Source organism: Eriocheir sinensis, chromosome 1, assembly GCF_024679095.1.
Source record: "Eriocheir sinensis breed Jianghai 21 chromosome 1, ASM2467909v1, whole genome shotgun sequence".
In the NCBI taxonomy this organism is placed as follows: Eukaryota; Metazoa; Arthropoda; class Malacostraca; order Decapoda; family Varunidae; genus Eriocheir; species Eriocheir sinensis.
Genome location: NC_066509.1, coordinates 136,908 through 158,361, shown reverse-complemented (window position 1 = coordinate 158,361; position 21,454 = coordinate 136,908). Strand labels below are relative to the sequence as shown.

Here is a 21,454-nt window from a genome sequence, read left to right as displayed (position 1 = left end):
GGGCCATGATAGATAAGTTCAAGTCTACTCTTAGGACCTCTGGGTAGTAGCTTGATATGCAGCTCCCAATCCAACAAAGCCATGAACCAGTCTGGGGGTGCTGGCTCTCCCCTCCTGGTATGACCACAAGTTCCAACCAGCAGCCTGACCATATAGTGCCTGATTACTGGGGCCATGAGTGGTGCCATGAGCAGTGCCTGCATGATTACTGGGGCCATGAGCAGTGCCTGATTACTGGGGCCATGAGTGGTGTCTGATTATGGGGCCATGAGCAGTGCCTGCATGATTACTGGGGCCATGAGCAGTGCCTGATTACTGGGGCCATGAGTGGTGCCTGATTACTGGGGCCATGAGTGGTGCCTGATTACTGGGGCCATGAGTGGTGCCTGATTATGGGGCCATGAGCAGTGCCTGATTACTGGGGCCATGAGCAGTGCCTGATTACTGGGGCCATGAGCAGTGCCTGATTACTGGGGCCATAAGAGTGTCTGAAAGGAAAAGGGAATGGAAAGGAAAAAGGAAAAGGGAATGGAAATGAATGAGCAGGAATGGTGAAAATGAGGAAGCAGAAGAGGAAGAAAAAGAAGACCTCCCGAACCTAGACGAAGACCAACACCACCCACGCCCACCCACCCCGCCGCTGCCCAGCCCGCCCGCGCCTATATTCCACGCCCCAGGGAGCGGCGCGAGGAAAGTGTGAAAGAAAAGTGTGTGAATAAGAAGGGAGGTCCGAGAGGAGGACGTAAGAAGCAATACAAAGCGTCACAGGTCAAAAGGACAAGAAGAAGAGCGTGACAGGAGCACAGCATCATCGGCAGCATCAGCCCGCAGCCTCGCAGGCCGCGGCAGACGACGACTCCCTCCGCACCAACCTCAAAGCATCCTTAACCAGTCTCCGTATTCACAGGCCAACCCTAGAGGACCTGCTGGGCAGCGACGCCCTCAGCCCCAACACTGCCTTCCAAGCCCTCAAGTGCACGCAAACCTTCCTGCAGAAGTCGGGGCAACTCGACAGGATCTAACTCCCACCCTGGTGACAGGACGGCCAACACAATAAACAACTGATAAGAACTACCACTGACGGGGCTCTAGAGGCTGTGGCCCCACGGCCTAACTAGCCCCATAAAACACCCAAGAAGAAGAAGAAGTTCGTAGTACTTCTGTCAGTCTACCGTAAAGCCCGAGCTGTGGCTTGCTGATGGTGAGTGTGCTTCATTACTAGTTAGTGCCCAGACAGCCAAGGCAGCGGCAGCTAAATGTGTGCCGCAGCAGTGATGGTGAAGTGTTGAGGAAGGGGCAGACACCTTGCCAAGTTTATACTTATTAGTACAGTATGAATTCTCCTTAGCTCCCTGAATACAGTGTACTAGCAAATGACATCCAGAATATAGAAAAAAAAATAATATAATAATATAAAAGATGAAAACAGGGGGGGAAGGCACAAAAGCCCTCCATTAGGGGGGATCAGGCAGGGGCAAAGCCCCCATTAGGTAGGTTACATTAGGTAAAGTTAGGTTGGGTTAGTTTGAATTTATTTGGCATGCGGTGTGGGGTAGCGGAAATACACAGCGCAGGATGGAACAGGGCAGGGTGGTCCACCACACAGGCTAGTGGTAGGAGGTGGGGCGCAGCGGCAGCAGGGGTGGTCCACTACATGGGCCGGTGGTAGTGAGTGAGTAGTCGTGGCCGTGATCGGATGTGTTGCGTCTTGCTGCGTGTGGAGAGTGCTGTTTCGACGTGGCTGACGGGAGATTACCCACATGCTGCCCAGATCATCAATCAACCTGAATTTCAGTGACTTTGGTCAAGAGAAGCACCAGGGGGCAGCATGGGCCAAGTGAGAGTCATATTATGGCAGCCATATAAAATATAATTTGCTTGCCCCACTAACGGGCCAGGCCGTCCACCAGGCCTCACAAGAGAGCCTACTGTTGCCACCGGCAGCAAATATAGAGAAAGGGTCACTCATCACCCCCTTGCCAATCTTGTAGTACCCTTCCTCCTCGTAGTGATATAGAGCAGAGCTGCTACTTGTGCTAACCAACACTGCTAAAAAATGGGGGACTATAGTCCAACCTTTTCAAATAGTCCATTGAGGCATTGGCTTCTGCAGGTCCTTTCTTCCTCCACTCTGCTCTGCCACACAGTCCCAACACTTATTTTTTCCTCTCATATGTTACCTATAGCTAACTTATGAGATGAAGAGATGGGTGTTGGGACTGTGGGGCAGAGCAGAGTGGAGGAAAGGACCCACGGAAGCCAATGCCTCAACGGACTATTTGAAATGGTTTGACTATGGACACACATTCTATTGTAAAAATCATCTGGTGTAGGAGAAAGGAAACGAAATATGCCTGCAACAAGCTGCCAGCAACAGCAACAGCAACAGGGATCAGTGTTGTTCTTGAAGCATTTCAGAGTTAGTTAACTCTCTCCCTTTCTCTCAGCCATGAGGTGGAGGAACTTGATCCGTGTCCGAAACAACGCATCTCAAGAACATGACCTGGACGCAAGGAAGACCAAGGTTCTCTTTTCATTGCTGGAATGCTTAGTAGCTTACTTGTTCCTGTGGTAGATTCCTGTTTCCTCTGCCTCTGCCTCTGTAGACTGTGCTTATTGTACTATTCCTTGAGTAAATAGTGCATAGACCATAACAGGTGAGAGCCCAGCAAACCTGCATGCTTCTTAATGTGAGAAGTTAATAAGCCCCAAGAAGAAAAGGAGCGTTTGTGCATTTTAACACTTGATGCAGTTAAGCAAGGAAATGCATGTTGTGCAACATATATGGTAATAGTGATAAAATTATAAACCTGCTGCCTCTATTATTTTACTCATAATATGTGGTTCATTAACTTCAAATTCTTGTAATGTTTTTGTGTGCTCCCTATGCAGTTCTATCAACTACCATGAATCTTTACGAGAACTATTCACCTCCATGATGTAGTGGTTAACGTGCCTAGCTACGAATGGCAAAAGCGAAGTTATGAATCAGTTGCTCTTGATATTTGCAAGGTTTTACCTTCACTTTTCGGGAGGCTTCCGTGGTGCAGTGGGCAGCATGCCTAGCCGACCCAGGCTCAGTCCTTGTCTGGGCAGTTGGTACGCAGCCCACCCAGCTGCTCATCTTCCCTTCCAGACTGGTCATTGAATGGATATCTGGGGAAACCTGGGGAAGCAAACTGTGGTAACCAGGGTGTGACATTGACCCTGTGTCCCAGAGTACAGGAAATCCCCACTAATCAACAGGGTTGCATTCCAAAGAATGAATAACAAAACTATTGCATCATGAGTCTGTTTCCCCCATAGGATTACACATAATTAGGAGGGAATAGGTTCCTGTCCTTGAGCCAAGAAAAATTCAATTAAAAACGAAAAGGCCAATTTTTTCAATGTGTTTTTGAAAACTGTCAGGGCTGGCAGTTTCACCTGAGTCCTTACTCACCTTGAATGTTTTCTGTGTTGTCAACAAGGTGGAAGCTTTTTGCCTGAGGTTCTCCTACAGTGATGTTGCCATCTGTTGGGTGAGGGTCATCTGCCTAGCCAGTAGAGTGCAGGATGCAGCTCAGCCTGTCCACTGTGTTGAGCACCAGCCTGCAACTGGTGCCTGCAGAACAGCTTGATCAGGCTGGACAAAGTTCAAACTGTTGACTGCTGCCTTGCCCATGTGAGCCAGGCTAGCAGCCATTTTTATGTGAATTAATTTACTCACTTGCTTATTTTTTGTTTTTTGCATGTTAGTCTGACATGTTGTTGGTTATGGCTTGCTGACGTTACTTTCAATTGGTGTTGCCTTGAAAAGCTCCATCCAATTATTTATTTACGTCTTTTACTATTAATTTTTCATTGGCATATTTTGTTTCCTATTGTGTGCATGCTTGTCAAGTCCCATATATGACAGTGGCACTTGAGGCCCACAAATGTTGCTTCCTTTATACATTTGTTGGAAAGATATCTAATTATAATGGCAGTTTTGAATAAGGATTTCTTTATTGCACATTGTTTAATGAAGTTTAATGAAGTGTTTATGCCACTCCCTCTGGTCCAGATCTCACAGCTTAGTCCTCAGTTCAGTTCAGTAGTTGGCGTGGGATAAGCCTTGGCATCGGCTCCTACTAGGCTGTTTCTTTAGTTGTGCTGCAGTTCCTGTGTTTTCTGTGTCTTGTTTTCCAGATAGCTTTAATATATTCTTTTCTTTCTTGTATATCTTTGATTCTTTGTTCACCAAAAAGTAGCGATTCTGCTATTATTTTTTCTATGTTATGAGAAGTTAGCTGTAAGTTAAATTTTCTTCTTATATATTCATATCCTGTACATTCTAAAAGAAAATGTTCTAATGTCCTGCAGTGCTCACACGTACAAGTCCTGTGAGGTGGGAAGGAGCAAGGCTGTGTGGACAGACAACTCAGGCCTTAGGCTCACGTTACATCATCATACAAGTGTTTACAAAGACACTTCAGCATAATCCATATATAGCTGCCTCTATCTATTTTTACGCCTCTATGGTCTAGTGGTCAGCGTACCTGGCTTTTACTGCGCGGGCCCAGGTTCGAATCCTGGCCCGGGCAGTCGGCGTGCAGCTCACCCAGCTGTTCATCCTCCCTCTCAGGCTGGTCGATAAATGGGTACCTAGAGAAACCTGGGGAAGGTAAACTGTGATAACCTGGATGTCACACTGGCCTGTGTCCCGGGGTAATGGGCTCCCTCCCACCACAGGCTCAAGGGCCAATGTTACGGAGATGAGCACTGAGGCCACGCGCTGCTACAGCGTATGCCCCCAACTTTACCTTTGCCTATATATTTTTACTGATAACAATGATATTTATAGATTCTTACCATTTCACATACCTAGTAATATTTTACAGCAACAATACTATTTTTCATTGTAGCTTCCAAATTAGCCCATTATAGTTTGGGGAAAGGCATTTTGCAGTAACATCATATGGGTTCAAGATCCATGCTGAATGGAAGAGTGTCAACAGAGGCTTTGGGCAGTGTCACACAACCATTTAACCCCTTGACTGCGGATTTCCTACAAGAAGACATAACCGAGCTACAGGAATGGAACAAAAAAGTGGCTGCTAAAATTCAATGAAGAAAAATGTAAAGTCCTGCACCTTGTGAGAGGAAACCCACCCTACCAATACCACATGGGAAACAGTCTACTATCCACCAAAGAGGCAGAGAAAGACCTGGGAGTATATGTTACCAGGCTACCAGTGAAAGTCAAATCTGTGCCAATTGCAGCAGACGGGTTAAGCAAGAGCACACCCTGTCCAGTCTAAACAATGTTACCTTAACCCATCAATTAAGACTAGGAATGCAGCAGGTCTTGGGGAACACGTTGGCCATCTCTGACCCTGGCATTGTTGTCCTCCCCCGCAGAGGTTGGTGGTGCTGCTGGTGGTGTTTCTGCTGGTGAGTGGGATCATCTATGTACTTTTGGGGGCCAACTACAAGTACACTCGGCTGTCGTTCATTGCTCCGTGAGTATATTCCAGTTTTGTTTCACATTTCTTGCACTCATTTTTTTATTTTTTGGTGCCAGGAGCATGCCAAGGCCAACATAGAATTATGCAATAAGAAATGCCCAATATTTGTTGCCCTAGGAAAGAAAAGATACCTAGAGGAGGGTTCATGAAGATAAAGATCAGTTGAGGGTACAGGCATGTACTGGAGATTTTGAGCCACTGTTTGGATATACATTTATGTTGTAAAACACTATGTTCACCCTTCCTCTATAAAATGTGGTGTACTAGACCCCTTCTGGCAGTATAAGTATGGTTGAATGTCTCATAAGATAACTTTGATACTCAACCTTACAATTGAAGGCAGGAGATGGTCTGTCTGAATGAGGAGTGCAGCATCCTCAACCCCCTTGAGCTGTCTTTTTTTTCTTTTCTTTCCTTCCTGTTCAGGCTTCTTTCCTTGGGTAGCCAGGGGGTCTATCCTCTCAGGGGTCCTGTGTCTAGTGATGCAAAAATAAAATGTTTTTTTTTTTTTGTTGTTGTTGTTGTTTTTGTTTTGCATCACTACCTGTGTCCCTGCCCAACAGTTAGCAGTGAGACTATACAGCCTCTTATCTGGGTTGGTTTTGGGGAGGGTTTGCACCGCTGTCTGTTGACGTGCAGAAGACCATACACAGACTGATGCTGAGGATGATTATCTTGGGAGACTCATTGGTTCAGTTGTCTTTAAATCAAATGGTGACCTATGAAAGTCTTAACTTTATGACAAACAAGTACCATATATACATGTGTAAAAGTTTTATTTCTTAACGATTTTTACAAGACCAGGTTTAGGGATTTGACTTTTACTTGGATGCTAGTTTTCTAAGGGCTTACTTAAATTTATCCTATAATCAAACATGTAGTAGTTTTTATGTGTTACTTTTTTGCACACCTGTAAAGTTTCTGCATGATTCATATGGCCTGTTTTCATGTATTGCCTCTCTCTTCACAGGTTGCATCCGCAGATCAAAACATTGGAAACCAAACTGCAGGATACAATGACATCAGCCACCAGGAGTCTACAGCTGCTGGTGTCAAGCACCCAGCACCCACAGCTCTCACCTAGTCCCTCATACTCATCTTCTCCTGTCACCCACACACCCACTGCCTTAACCCCTAAGCCCTCCACGGCTCCAGCCACTCCCTCCCCTCTGCTGCCTGGCAGCCCCGAAACAGAGCTGTTGCCCGGTGATTCCACCCTGCCCTACCCAAGCCCTGCCCTGGAGAACATAACAGATCCTCCTCCAAGAATATTCAAAGAGTCTCCTCTTGGCTGTGATGACACTTCCCACTTGAAGAAGATACTTTTTTGGAATGACGTAAGGAAGGCTATGATGAATGATGAAAAATATGCTTGGTACAAAGGCCTTTACCAATGTCCTCCACCTTTATCAGATATTAGTGTGCTCCATCTTGTTCTACCAAATGCTCCAATCTCTCAGTCTAACTTTGGTTGTCTATCTGTCTACTCCCTGATATGACCTACCCACTTTATTTCCTGTTCTTAACCCCCAAAGGACCGGAGGCGGCTATAGCCGCTTTATCGGGGAAGGGCCGGAGGCGGTTATAACCGGCGCACTCACCCCAGAAGTCTATCCTATTCAACTCGCTGTTTCTCCGTAACCATGGCACGTAGAGACTTCTAGATGGCGTCTCTAGAAAGAGGAAGACTTGGTGGTTAGTACAAAATCCATTTTATTCACTCATGCAATGTAGGTTAAGCGTAGAGAGTGTGTGAATACAGGCAATTTCTGGGTTTAGTGCGGGAAGGCCGGTCCCAGCGGTACCGAAAATACAGCCACCCACGGTCCTTTAGGGGTTAAATATCATTAAAATATCTTCAGTTTTATCTGAACCATAAATATATTAGGCCTGACAAGACACATTGATTGTATGCCTTTTCTTCAGGGAAAGTGAGAGGTTACTAGTCATTTCATTTCTATGCTCAGCAGCAGCAGTTCATCCCCTTCCTGGCCTCTTTTCCTGGGCTGGCTCTGCACTAACTGTTTGCCCTGGAGCTGTGAACTCCTCTTCTGTCTCAAGTGTTTGCTTCATGATCATCATTTGTTGGCCACCAAACTGATCATTAAAAATTTTCATGTTCTTCATATTCATTTTCAAAACACATAAGATGGGAAATCCAACACAAAAATTAGGTAAAAAAAAAATTCCAAGTATATTCCAAACTATTGGCAGCACGCCAGGGGAACAGACCTCCTTTCAGTCTCCAGGTTCTGCCAGCACATAGAGGTACTGTTATACCATCAAATGGACCCACTTGAAGCACTTTTTAACTGAAGGATTTGTCATCCAGTGCTATATATTCTGACTCAGATATATTCACTTGATACCTTTAGTTTTTATTTAGCCTAAAATCATTGACTCCCCTCATTTTCTTCTCCCTGCCTTTGAGTAGAGGGCGGCACTGACTTATCAGTGCCTCTGGCTGGAGTAGTCACTAGTTTTAGAGCAGTGATTTTCCTTTTCTGCTCTGTGTACCCCTTGAGGTTCTTCCTCAATGGGTGATGTACTCCCTCACCCAGAATAAGAGGGAAAGTATGCATTAATATATATAATTAACCTTAGTAAATATATAACTACTATTACATATGTGGATTAAAGTGCAAGTTCACTAATAATTATACATGAAGCCTTCATTATTCTCAGAAGTGTCTTGCAGGCCAAAGGTTTCCCTCCCCTGGCCCTCAGGGTGCCCCAGCCCGGGCTGAGGATTGCTGCTCTAAACAGAAGGACTGACTAGCATGATGCTGCCCTCTACAGAGATGCAGCATTTTATGTCCTTCACCTTAAGAATTTATTTAAGCCCCAAAACATGTAATATCCATGTAAAGGTTGACCCCCTGAAATTGACCAGAAGTTTGTTTAAGAATTTGATTTTTACATGAGTATCTACGATAACTACTTCCAGGATTACTACAATAAGCATTTTGGATTTGGGTTTGGACACGAGCCTTTCCTGATCGCTGGGTGTCGCGTCAACACCTGCACCACCACAGGCGACAGGACGCGATACTCACTTGAGGAGGTGGATGCTGTCATCTGGCACTTCAGGGCCAATGACAGGTCTCTCCCAGATTACAGGTAACAACTGTTTGCTGCTGTGCTGTGGGAGGAGGGAGGGGGTGACTTGTAAGCTGACAGGCCTCTCATGTATCCCTGTGTGATCTTCTTTAGCTGATACTACTTTGTATAATCCCTGACCAGCCATCTCTTGAAAGGTGAATAGATTAATCAATTACCCAGGTGGCCAGCCACCCTATTCAGGGTTCTAGATCAGTCTGTTTTGAAGCAGTGGACAGACAGTTATGCTCCGTGCAGCATTCTGCCTCTTGCATTGTTCTGAACTGTTCATGATGATAATGCTCACACACACACACATGGACTGACACAACTGGCAAGACACCTCACTAACCTAACCTGGTGCTCCAGACACTGTAACTCTCTTCTTACAGAAGCAGCACTTAGCAGGCTTTTTTGTGGGTGCCCTTGAGCTGCTTCCTTTATTTGAAAAAAAGAAAAATCAGATGAACATATAGTCCATCCCAATAAGTGTCTAAAATATTGCTCACCCTATGGCATGAGGTTTATTCCTTTATGACGTACTTCTTTATTGTGACATCATGGCGTGGGCTGCTGTATTATTAGTGTTTTGGTAATCATCAATGAATTATTTATTGATAAAATAGTGTGTTTGATGAATTTTTTCCCCCTTTTGGCAAAAATGTTAAAAGAGCATGTCATGGCATAAGCTGTAGGAATGGCATGTTGATGCAAAGCTCGGTAGCTGTTGCCACATTGTGGAGTAGTGAGCATTATTTTTGAGTTGCAGGACTGGAGTATAGTACAGGTTACATTTTCTGGAGTGGATTATGTTTGCAATTTTCAAAACCTGAAAAGTTGGAATGAAATAAGTCATCCTTTGGTCAGGTCGCCCCACACCCGTTATGTGCTGTGGCTGATGGAGTCACCTTCATATTTGTACGGGGATCTCAAGGACTATGACAATGTCTTCAACTGGACCTTCACGTACAGGCTGGATTCAGACTTCCTTCTACGGTGGGTGCAAGAAGAGGCTTGTTTGTAGGGTGTACTTGAGGCTCAAAGTTGTTCACTATGAAGAGAGAGAGAGAGAGAAAGTGCATTGTGGGTGGGGGGGTGGTACTGCTGGCATGGTGGCAGATGAAAGTTAACAGCCTCACAGCACAGGGATTCCAAATCATATGCTGGTTGGATTTTTGTAATTTTTCAATGATTTTCTTGGATTTTATTATTTATGAATGGTCATATTTTTGCTGAATACCTGGGGTGTCCAGATAGCAGCAGCCAGATAGTTGAGGTTTGGCTGTGTTAGCACTGTCTTTTTATTAGGATTGTCTTTATTATTATCATTATTAATGTCAATATTGTTGGCATTATTATTGCTATTATTATTGTTAACATTATTATTATTATTATTATTATTATTATTATTATTATTATTATTATCATTATTATTATTATTATCAACAAATTTTCATTGCCCTTATCATATTTTCCTTTGCCAGGTACAACCAGGTGTTCCGTCGCTCCCAGCCCCTTCCACCCACAGAACATAATTACGCTTCAGGAAAAACAAAACTGGCTGCCTGGTTTGTCTCACACTGCACCACGGATTCTGGCAGGATCACGTAAGTTAGACTTGCAAGACCACACAGGTGGGGAAAAAATCACTTTACCAGAACCCCTGCTATTCAGCAGGGTTGTGTGTCTTAAAAGTGCTCAAATAACAGACCTGTTTTTCTCATAGGATTGCTAGAAACAGGGGGTTAGGTTCCTGACTAGCTCTTTAACCCAAGAAAAATTAATTAAAAAAAGGAAGGTAACAATTTTCTTGAATGAGGTTGAAAGAGGATCCAGGCAGCTGCTCTGTAAAGGCCAGCCACTCCATCTGGGCCGTGCTTGCTTGGACATCATTCACCAAACAGTAGACGATTGCCCTTTATGTATAATAAAAATCAGTCAAGTCCTTCTGTGCTTCGCTTTCCCTCCAGGCTGGCCAGGACGCTGCAGCAACAGATTCCTGTGGATGTGTTTGGTGCGTGCGGACCATTTGAATGCCCAAGGAAACTTACCAAAGAGTGTTATGCCATGCTCAATGCCACGTACAAGTTTTACCTTGCGTTTGAGAACTCACTCTGTCAGGACTACATCACGGAAAAGTTTTTCAACATACTAAGGTAAGGTACCAGAAATACAGTTTGTCATCAGCAAGGAAGATAGTCCATAGTGTCGCATTGCCAACTATTCCTCTCCTCATAATCATCCATTACCAGTCCACTACAAGATAAAGGCCTTTCAGAATGTTCTCCACCTCTTTGGCTGATGTTAGCATACTCTATCCTACTCCAGCAAATACTCCAGTATCATCTCTCCACCTGATCCTCTATCTGCCCTGATTTATACAATTTCTTCCACTCCATTACTTTGATTGTTCATCTGTTACCAGTTACTAATAATATGATCAAGCCACAACCATTTCTTATTCTTAATGATCACTAAAAAATCTTCAATCTTAATCTGTTGTCTAATCTATGATGCTCACTTCCTGTCTCTCCATGTCATACATATGAATATTTTTATTGTGCTTGAATCAAATACACATCTGCTAACATTAGTCCATTCACCCAGTACCCTGTCATGAACTAATTTTTACCTATCTCTTTCCTGAACCTGAATCTATCAAATTTGTACCAATTACTCCAGGTTCTAATAACCTAATTAACCTATTTAAAGAATTTAATTAAATCACCATACAGTCTGTTCCTTTCCAAAGAGGTACCTCCCACAATGTCTGTAAAAGTGATCAGCTCATGTTTCATTCTTATAGGCTGGACGTTGTGCCGGTGGTGTATGGCTTGGGGAATTACTCAGCCCAGGCACCACCTCACTCCTACATTGATGCCCTCAGCTTCCCATCAGTGAGTGCATTGGCAGACTACCTCCTATACCTCCACCACAACGACACTGCCTACAACGAATACTTCAGGTGAGTCTCTCTGCCCCCTTTTTATGCCTAATCTTATGTAGTGTTTGGTTCTGTGTCACAGATTTGGATATCTTGAAAATAGTAAACCCTCTGTTTAGCTAGCTCTGTACATCCCCAGGAAAGCTTTGTATGTACAGCCTCTCACAGCCCCCTACACCCCCTCACTGTCCTCCACATTACCATTAGTCACCCCACAGCCTGCACATCCTCTCAAAACTTTGTACATCCCACACAGCCCCATGCATCATTTCCCCTCCTTGTTTAACCCCGTGCAGAATGTGCCCAGCTTCACAGTCTTGCACACCAAGGTGTTCTATAAAAAAAAAACCATACCTAAAACCGTCGATGCTGACTATAGTCAAGTTATGTAACCTCCTGTTTATTTTTTTTCTATCCCACCAACCACTTATATGTTCAGAGCAACCTACTTTGCCGACTCGCCCAAGCTCTACACGTAATGGCTGCCACATCGTCATCACTGTCACTTTTAGCTTTCTTCTTTCCACTTGGAAGATCACAAGGGCGCTTAGGAGCCATGGCGATGAATAGGACAAAGGACGATAAAGTAGCTGTAGCCGTGAACGTTGTCGGAACGACAGACATGTGCACTGATGCTAGTGCTAGCTTGTCGGGAAGCAGATTTTTGAAAGGTTGTAAGGTTTTTCTCCTGCAGAGGATAGCCCCACCCTCTGCAGTGAGGTCAAGCACGGCTAACTCCTGATTGGCTGTTGCTGCCCCCCCCCCCCCCTCTCTCTCTCTCAAACACAGTTCTTTATTTTCTCTCTCTCTCTCTCTCTCTCTCTCTCTCTCTCTCTCTCTCTCTCTCTCTCTCTCTCTCTCTCTCTCTCTCTCTCTCTCTCTCTCTCTCTCTCTCTCTCTCTCAGCCACACATGACATCACAGCAGAGGGTGGGGCTAACCTCTGTGGGAGAAAAACCTTACAACCTTTCAAATATATGCTGTCAGGACGGCGGGAACATGTTGCATGTTGGGCATTCTGTATCGTCTCCGCCAGTTCTTCCCCGCACAGTTGCTATCCATATACAGGGGCATTGTCCGCCCTCGTATGGAGTATGCATCTCACGTGTGGGGGTGCTCCACTCACACAGCTCTCTTGAACAGAGTGGCGTCTCATCAGCTCTTCGTCTCATCAGCTCTCCTCCTCTTACTGAGATAGTCTTCTACCTCTTAATTTCCGCCACAATGTTGCCTCTCTTTCTATCTTCTATCAATATTTTCACGCTGACTGCTCTTCTGAACTTGCTAACTGCATGCCCCCCCCACTCCCACGGCCCCGCTGCACGCAACTTTCTACTCATGCTCATCCCTATACTGTCCAAACCCCTTATGCAAGAGTTAACCAGCATCTTCACTCTTTCATCCCTCACGCTGGTAAACTCTGGAACAATCTTCCTTCTTCTGTATTTCCTCCTGCCTACGACTTGAACTCTTTCAAGAGAAGGGTAGCTGGACACCTCTCCTCCCGAAATGGACCTCTCTTTCGGCCACCTCTTTAGATTCTTTTTGTGAGGAGCGAGTAGCGGGCTTTTTTTTTTTAATATTGTTTACTTTTTTGTGCCCTTGAGCTGTCTCCTTTGTTGTAAAAAAAAAAAAAAAAAATATTTTGCTTCAGATAATACCCAGCAATAATCAAAACTGTCTTAAAAAAATCCATCAATAATGAGGGAGCACTGTACAGTACTTTCTCTCAATGCTCTTTGGTTGCTAGACACTGTACCAAATTTAACATTTCTTTCATATGTTTGGGGAAACTTTGCTTTACAAAGCTTATTCTTACACTGCAGATGGAAGAGGCATCATAAAATGTTTAGCTTTTGGGCCCTGACTTCACAAGAGTATTGCTCCCTTTGTGAGCGCCTCCACACCGACACTACCCCCAAGACCTACGACATGTACAAATGGTACGTGCAAGATGCTCGTTGTAAAAGCAAAAATAGTCCCGACATATATGACTTCATCAACACAGCATCAAGAATCAATAGAGCAAGTCTTACATTGTGCTTTGGAGTGTACTATTTGTTTGTGACTATAATTCTTACACATGCCCCAAGCAGTCTTCTTTTGGTGTAGTCCATGTGTGGGATGAACCCGACCTCTATTTGTCCATGATCTGTGATCCATATCCACGTCTGCATCAGTCATGTTTTCAAGCTCAACTTGCTGATCACTAATGCAAGGCAGTATTGAAGGGAAGGGAGGTGTTGCAATTAACTGCCCCAGGCATGGTCAGGACTGGATCAAGGGATGCCTCTGCCTTTCACCATATGCTCAAATTTTCACTTGCACAGATTACAGACGAGTGAATGCCTCCTGCCCTCAACCTCAACAAGAATACAAGTAACTTACTGTTCATTGTTTCAATTATTAATGTGCATCTAACACACACACACACACACACACACACACACACACACACACACACGAGCGTAAGCCCGGGCCCTGTAAAACTATAACTAGGTAAATACACACACACACACACACACACAGACAGCTGTAAAGTTTAGGGATTGAGGTGTGAATATCCTACAGCTTTTGACTGAAGAAAATTGTTTTACATCACAGATAGTATTAAATAACTAACTAAATAATATATAAAACTAGTTTTATCATTTTGGGAGATTCGTGACAATATTGTATTTATCATTGGTTTTACATACGTCACGTCTTGGGTATATTTTATTTCGAACATTTCTTTCTTTATTAGATGGAATAGATTATACATGAATATACTGTATAGAGAGAGAGAGAGACATATATACTGTTGCAAGTCTCAAATTGACCATGCAAGGAGAAAAGGAGGCCAAATATGAAGCACTGTTTGCTAACAAGCATAACTGTTACAAAGCTCCCAAAAATGATATCTAATAAAAGAATATGTATATAATTTACTTACCCTTTGCTGTCCAAGGGCCAAGGGCCTTGCATTGTTTCTTCCTTTTATGGGCATGTTCATCATCACCATCGTCACTGATAAACTTGCTCTTCTGGTCACTCTCTGTGCCTGCTATATCCTTATCCATGGCCAGGCTGGGTGAAGGAATGTCCGTGCGTCCAACTCTTGTTTTTTCACCCGGCTAACGAGATTGACCCCGCGGCCCGCACGACCCGGCTGACCCAGGAGTTGCCAGTCTCACCTGGCCTCCTAATTACCCCAAAAAAGCGAAAAAAGTCCGTGGCCAAATTCATTCCAAACGTACGTAGCCCGCCAGTAAAAGCCAGATTCGTCCCAATCGAAGCGGACGGGTTAAAGCAGTCAATCATGTTACGTTGAACCACTGAAGGTGGAAGCTTATTCCATTCTTGCACTACAACGTTGGTGAAGAAAAATTTGGTGCATTCTGAATTTACTTGCCTACACTTAAGTTTTGTGCCATTATTCCTCGTTCACAAAGTTTCATCGATCATAAACAATTTTGATTTGTCCACATTCGTAAATCATAATAATAATAATAATAATAATAATAATAATAATAATAATAATACCCACACATACAAACATACATACATGAGCCATTCCTTTAGATGTTTGAATGAATGAGACAGTAAAATATTGTGTTATGTCAATTTGTAGGTTGAGTAAATATAATTAAATATAAATTATGAATATCTGGAAAATTGCTTGAGTTAAACTTGTGTTCATTACATAAATGTGTAAATCAATAATGACTGAAAGAGGGAATTCAATATTTGTATAAAGACCAGATAGGTAGACAAATTTTAATGCTTGTTTTGTTTATGTCCTCAGAAAGGTCAAAGATTCTTAAGTGTAACAATTTATAAGCATTCTGAAAAATAGGGGTTTTGAAAGAGAAAATTTTGTTGGTTATGCAGTTTCTCAGTCACTCACTCAATTGGTCAGTCATCCAACTGGTCAGTAAGTTGGTCAGTCAATTGGTCAGTCAGCAAATCATTTGGTCTGTCCACTCAAAGCAAAGTCAGGCTGGGGTAAATGTGTAACTTTGTAGCAACACAAATAAATGTATGAAAAAAAAAAGTCTCTCTGATCCCAACTGGAGTGTAACAAAAGGTATTGGGGAAGCTTGCAGTATAAATAAACCTCAACTAATGATACACCTCATCAAAACCTAACATGTCAAGACAGGCTGTGGTGAATGTGTTAGTCTTTGCAGTAACTCAATAAATGTTGGCAAAACTATGTCCCTGATCCCAACTCTTACAGTGTAAGGAAAGATATCAGAAAAGCCTCACCAAGACTTATTCCCCATTGACAGGCTGAGGTGAATGTGTAAGCCTTTCTGGTATCAAAAATAAATGCAGGTAAGAAAATCGCTCCAGTTCAAATTCTAAACTGTAACAAAAGATAATTGGGAAGCCTGCAGTATCAATGAACACTTCTCCCTACCAAGGCAGTGGGCAGGGGGGGGTCCAGGGGGCCCTGGCCCCCAAAAAAATCTCCCCCCCCCCCCCTCCAGAAAAAACTTGCCCTGGAAACATACAAGCATCCATCCATCCATCTTTTGAATTAGTTTATCAGAGACATTACTGAATCTTCTATCATGTCCAAGGGATGAGTTAACAGCTTGATAGATATATCCCTTTGTGAGTTGTAAGACATTTTAAACAAATCTAAGATAGGTTATCTTTTATGACTAGTAAGGCATTGACAACATCATAAGTGAGCCCATCTGCACCAGGAGCTGTAGACTTGCCCAATTTGACTGCACAAAGCAGTTCGTCACGGGTTATGGGTACACAGGTATCATCAAGAAGCGACAAGTTGTATTGAACGCTGGCCAGTCTGCGTCGCCTGTGGCAGCCTAGGGCAGCTCTGTGAGCAGCAGGTAAGCTAGCAAGTGCCGAGGCTGTAGCCCAGGTGTATAGCAATGCACCTGCCTTCCCAGCTGGGTCTGTAACTCTGTATCACTCGCGAGGGGCCAGCCCTGACCTCTCACCCGATTTACATGACGCCAAATTCCTGTTATGATTATGGCATTACATAATCACCTCCCCCCCTTCCCCCCTCTCCTCCCCTCCTTCACCTCTCCCCTTCACTTTCCTTCCCCTTCTCACACGAACCGTTCACAGCCCCTCACTTCCCCCTATACACACACACACACACACGCTTGCATTTTTCTCCTTTCATCAACGTTTTTTACATACTCTTTTCCTTCTTCTTCTTCTTCCTCCTCCTCCTCCATCACTTTTAATTCATTCTCTTTACAGTAAGTTCTTTTTTTTCTTACCTGCGTCTCCACACACACACACACACACACACACTTTTACGTAACAACATTCTCTCCTTTTCGCTCCATTTCCTATACATTCCCTTCCCTCCCTTCCCTCCCTTCCTTCCCCTTTCCTTTCCTTACCTTTCGATTCCCATCCTTCCTTTTCCTTTCCCTTCATCCATTTCTATCCTTCTTTGCCCCATCCCATTCCATCCCTTCCCTTCTTATCCTTCCGCAGTCCTAGCCCTCCCTTTCCTTCCCTTCCTTTCCCTTCCCATCTCATCCCCTCTCCTCCCCTTCCTTTCGTTCCTTCCTTCCTCTCCCCTTCCCTTCTCTTCCCTCCCCACTCCTCCCCTCCCTTCCTTTCCCTTCCCATCTCATCCCCTCCCCTCCCCTTCCTATCGTTCCTTCCTTCCCATCCCCTCACCTTCCCTCGCTTCCCTTCTCTTTCCTCCCACTCCTCCCCTCCCTTCCCATCTCATCCCCTACCCTCCCCTTCCTTTCGTTCCTTCCTTCTCTTCCCTCCCCACTCCTCCCTCCTTCCTTTCCCTTCACATCTCATCCTCTCCCCTCCCCTTCCTTTCGTTCCTTCCTTCCCCTCCCCTCCCCTTCCCTCGCTTCCCTCCCCCCCACTCCTCCCCTCCCCTCTCTTCCCTCCCCTCCCTTTCCTCTACCCCATAGAAATAAGTGAATGACATCGAGTTGTGATAAAGGGAGAAAGGGAGGAGAGACGACAAGGGGGAGGGAGAGGGAGGGGTCAAGCGGGGTCGATAGGAAGGTCAAACGGCGAGTGGTCAGCGCGTGGCGGCCCTCACAGGTCAGCGGGGGTCACCTGGGACTGATTAATGACACGTGGACACACCTGGCTGCCTGATGACGAGCAGTGGTGGTGGTGGTGATGGTGGTGGTGCTCAGTAAGGAAGGGAAGGGATGAGATGTGAAGGAAATAAATTTGAAGATAATGGAATGAGATGCGAAGAGAAGGAAAGGGAATGGAATGGAAGGGAAGGATTGAGATGGGAAGGGAAGGGATGAGCTTTAAAGGGAAGGGAATGGAAGGGAAGGATTGAGATGGGAAGGGGAGAGGAAAAGGATGGGAAGAGATGAAATTTGAAGGGAAGGAAAGGGAAGGGAAGGATTGAGATGGGAAGGGGAGAGGAAAATGATGGGAAGGGAAGGGAAGGGAAGGATTGAGATGGGAAGGGGAGAGGAAAAGGATGGGAAGGGATGAAATTCGAAGGGAAGGGAAGGATTGAGATAGGAAGGAGAGGAAAGGATGGGAAGGATGAAATTTGAAAGGAAGGGAAGGATTGAGATGGGAAGGAAGAGAAAAGGATGGGAAGGATGAAATTTGAAGGAAGGATTGAGATGGGAAGGAGAGGAAAGGATGGGAAGGGAATGGAAGGGAGGGGATGAGATGGGAAGGGAGGAAAATGATGGGAAGGTATGAAATTTGAAGGGAACGGAAGGATTGAGATGGGTAGGTGATAGGAAAAGGATGGGAAGGGATGAAATTTGAAGGGAACGGAAGGATTGAGATGGGAAGGGGAGAGGAAAAGGATGGGAAGGGATGAAATTTGAGGGGAAGGGAAGGATTGAGATGGGAAGGGGAGAGGAAAAGGATGGGAAGGGGTGAAATTTGAAGGGAAGGGAAGGATTGAGATGGGAAGGGATGAGCTTTGAAGGGAAGGGAATGGAAGGGAAGGATTGAGATGGGAAGGAGAGGAAAGGATGGAAGGATTGAGATGGGAAGGAGAGGAAAAAGATGGGAAGGGATGAAATTTGAAGGAAGGAAATAAAAACAAACACGCCTGGTATGCCATTCATTCAGGAAGGGAAGGGATGAGATGCGAAGGAAATAAATTTGAAGATAATGGAATGAGATGCGAAGAGAAGGAAAGGGAATGGAATGGAAGGGAAGGATTGAGATGGGAAGGGAAGGGATGAGCTTTAAAGGGAAGGGAATGGAAGGGAAGGATTGAGATGGGAAGGGGAGAGGAAAAGGATGGGAAGAGATGAAATTTGAAGGGAAGGAAAGGGAAGGGAAGGATTGAGATGGGAAGGGGAGAGGAAAATGATGGGAAGGGAAGGGAAGGGAAGGATTGAGATGGGAAGGGGAGAGGAAAAGGATGGGAAGGGATGAAATTCGAAGGGAAGGGAAGGGAAGGGAAGGATTGAGATGGGAAGGGGAGAGGAAAAGGATGGGAAGGGATGAAATTTGAAAGGAAGGGAAGGATTGAGATGGGAAGGGAAGAGGAAAAGGATGGGAAGGGATGAAATTTGAAGGGAAGGATTGAGATGGGAAGGAGAGGAAAAGGATGGAAGGAATGGAAGGGAGGGGATGAGATGGGAAGGAGAGGAAAAGGATGGGAAGGATGAAATTTGAAGGAAGGAAGGATTGAGATGGGAAGGAGAGGAAAAGGATGGGAAGGATGAAATTTGAAGGAAGGGAAGGATTGAGATGGGAAGGGAGAGGAAAAGGATGGGAAGAGATGAAATTTGAGGGAAGGAAGGATTGAGATGGAAGGGAGAGGAAAAGGATGGGAAGGGGTGAAATTTGAAGGGAAGGGAAGGATTGAGATGGGAAGGGATGAGCTTTGAAGGGAAGGGAATGGAAGGGAAGGATTGAGATGGGAAGGGGAGAGGAAAAGGATGGGAAGGGAATGGAAGGGAAGGATTGAGATGAAGATAATGAATGGAATGGAAGGAAGGATTGAGATGGGAAGGAAGGGATGAGCGGAAGGAATGGAAGGATTGAGATGGGAAGGAGAGGAAAAGGATAAGAGATGAAATTTGAAGGAAGGAAGGAAGGATTGAGATGGGAAGGGAGAGGAAAATGAATGGAAGGAAGAAGGGAAGGATTGAGATAATTTGAAAGGAAGGAAGGATTGAGATGATTGAGATGGGAAGGGAGAAAAGGATGGGAAGGGAATGGAAGGAGGATGAGATGGGAAGGAGAGGAAAAGGATGGGAAGGGATGAAATTTGAAAGGAAGGGAAGGATTGAGATGGGAAGGGAAGAGGAAAAGGATGGGAAGGGATGAAATTTGAAGGGAAGGATTGAGATGGGAAGGGGAGAGGAAAAGGATGGGAAGGGATGAAATTTGAGGGGAAGGGAAGGATTGAGATGGGAAGGGGAGAGGAAAAGGATGGGAAGGGGTGAAATTTGAAGGGAAGGGAAGGATTGAGATGGGAAGGGATGAGCTTTGAAGGGAAGGGAATGGAAGGGAAGGATTGAGATGGGAAGGGGAGAGGAAAAGGATGGGAAGGGAAGGATTGAGATGGGAAGGGGAGAGGAAAAAGATGGGAAGGGATGAAATTTGAAGGGAAGGGAAATAAAAAAAGAAACACACAAAAAAGGAGCCCCGGTAAGTGCTGCCCCCTGTGAGCAAACACGCCTGGTATGCCATTCATTCAGCAGGGGACGAGGTGAGAATTCAAAGACCAAGTCGTGTTTTTTCGCCGTGCATTCAGGCTAATTTCGGGCTATTTCTGGGCGTTCGGGGCGTGGTACATTGCTTTTCCTGTAGCCACAAGGAACGTAGAGGTATAGGACGGTACGTGGAGGTGTTTCCATAGCCACAGACAGTATATAAAGCGATAATTCAACGTCTATATTGCCTACTCTCAGCCGCCAAGAAGCCCCGCCCAGCGCACCCTGTGAACTCCCGTGTGTTTGGGCCATGTGTGGGCGTTTTGGGTGTGATACATTAGATTTCTAGCACTAATGAGGAAGCTGTAGGTATAATATTGTACGTGGAGGTGTTCTCATGGCCATAAACAGCTCATAAATGGGTAAATCAGCGTATATACAGCCTCCCGTCCCGCCAGAAGCCCGCCCAGCGCACCCTGTGAACTCCCGTGGGCTGTGTGTGGGCGTTTGGGCGTGATACATTAGTTTTCCATCACAGTTAAGGAAGCTGCAGGTATAATATTGTACGTGGAGGTCTTCCCAATGGGAAGACCTCCACGCGATGGGAAGTTCCCATCGCCACAGACAGCTCATAAAAGGATAAATCAGCGTAAATACAGCCTCCCCTCCCCGCCGCATGCCCCGCCCACCGTCTCCCTGCAGCCAGTCCAATACACTTCCAGTCAGGCCTTCCCAGTACATTGTATCACCCGGCTTCTGGCTGAATACAATCACACTCACGTCAGTTACCGTACCCAAGCAAACACTGTGCATGAAGCCTAACTGTTGGTATAGGTTATACGAGGGGAAAGGATTGATCTGAGCTCCAAAACGTTATTTTATTGTTGTGTCTGAAGGAGTTGTCGTATAGCTGGCATCGCCCTCCCTGGCCCGCTAGATTCAACTAAGGCCGTCGCACCGACAAAGGGCCGTTCTCCCTTTTTAGGGGGTAAATCCTTCATCATCAACTAAGGCCGCCTCTCTTTTCCTTCATTTCTTACGTTATAGGCGTGATACATTTGTTCTCCAGCAGTCGTAAGGAAGGTACAGGCATAGGACAGTAGGTGGAGGTCTTCCCATGGCCGTAGACAGCTTATAAAATGATAAATAAACATATATACAGCCAGATCGAATAGGCAGGAAGGGGGGTGGGGTCGCACTCTTCGGCAGGGACAATCTTAAGTGTGTCATTAACAACTTAATCAAGGAAGATAGCAATACAGAATCCCTCTGGGTAGAAACAATAGGTAGGAAGGAGAAGCTTGTCATCGGAGTACTCTA

General features: G+C 45.1%; 1 protein-coding gene across 4 annotated transcripts; it reads left to right on the top strand.

The window, feature by feature from the left end:
* The first annotated feature begins 665 nt into the window (after positions 1–665).
* Positions 666–15,055, top strand: LOC127000562 (alpha-(1,3)-fucosyltransferase C-like). Of its 4 annotated transcripts, XM_050864567.1 has the most exons (11): positions 666–1,201; positions 2,448–2,524; positions 5,383–5,483; positions 6,460–6,826; positions 8,437–8,609; positions 9,456–9,584; positions 10,073–10,195; positions 10,559–10,744; positions 11,395–11,553; positions 13,358–13,474; positions 13,862–15,055. In XM_050864567.1, coding segments are annotated over exons 2-11 (1,431 nt in total). In that variant the 5' UTR covers positions 666–1,201; positions 2,448–2,449; the 3' UTR covers positions 13,863–15,055. The 4 variants fall into 4 exon arrangements, with proteins under 4 accessions (XP_050720524.1, XP_050720369.1, XP_050720444.1 ...); XM_050864412.1 differs by having other exon boundaries at positions 13,358–15,055; XM_050864487.1 differs by lacking the exon at positions 2,448–2,524 and having other exon boundaries at positions 667–1,201; positions 13,358–15,055.
* Positions 15,056–21,454: the final 6,399 nt, after the last annotated feature.

Excerpts from the sequence above, each read along its gene's own strand:
- LOC127000562 (XM_050864412.1), top strand. The coding sequence starts at position 2,450 with ATGAGGTGGAGGAACTTGATCCGTGTCCGAAACAACGCATCTCAAGAA. Across the intron at positions 10,196-10,558 it reads ACGGATTCTGGCAGGATCAC|GCTGGCCAGGACGCTGCAGC; the intron begins GTAAGTTAGACT and ends CTTTCCCTCCAG. Across the intron at positions 10,745-11,394 it reads AAGTTTTTCAACATACTAAG|GCTGGACGTTGTGCCGGTGG; the intron begins GTAAGGTACCAG and ends TCATTCTTATAG.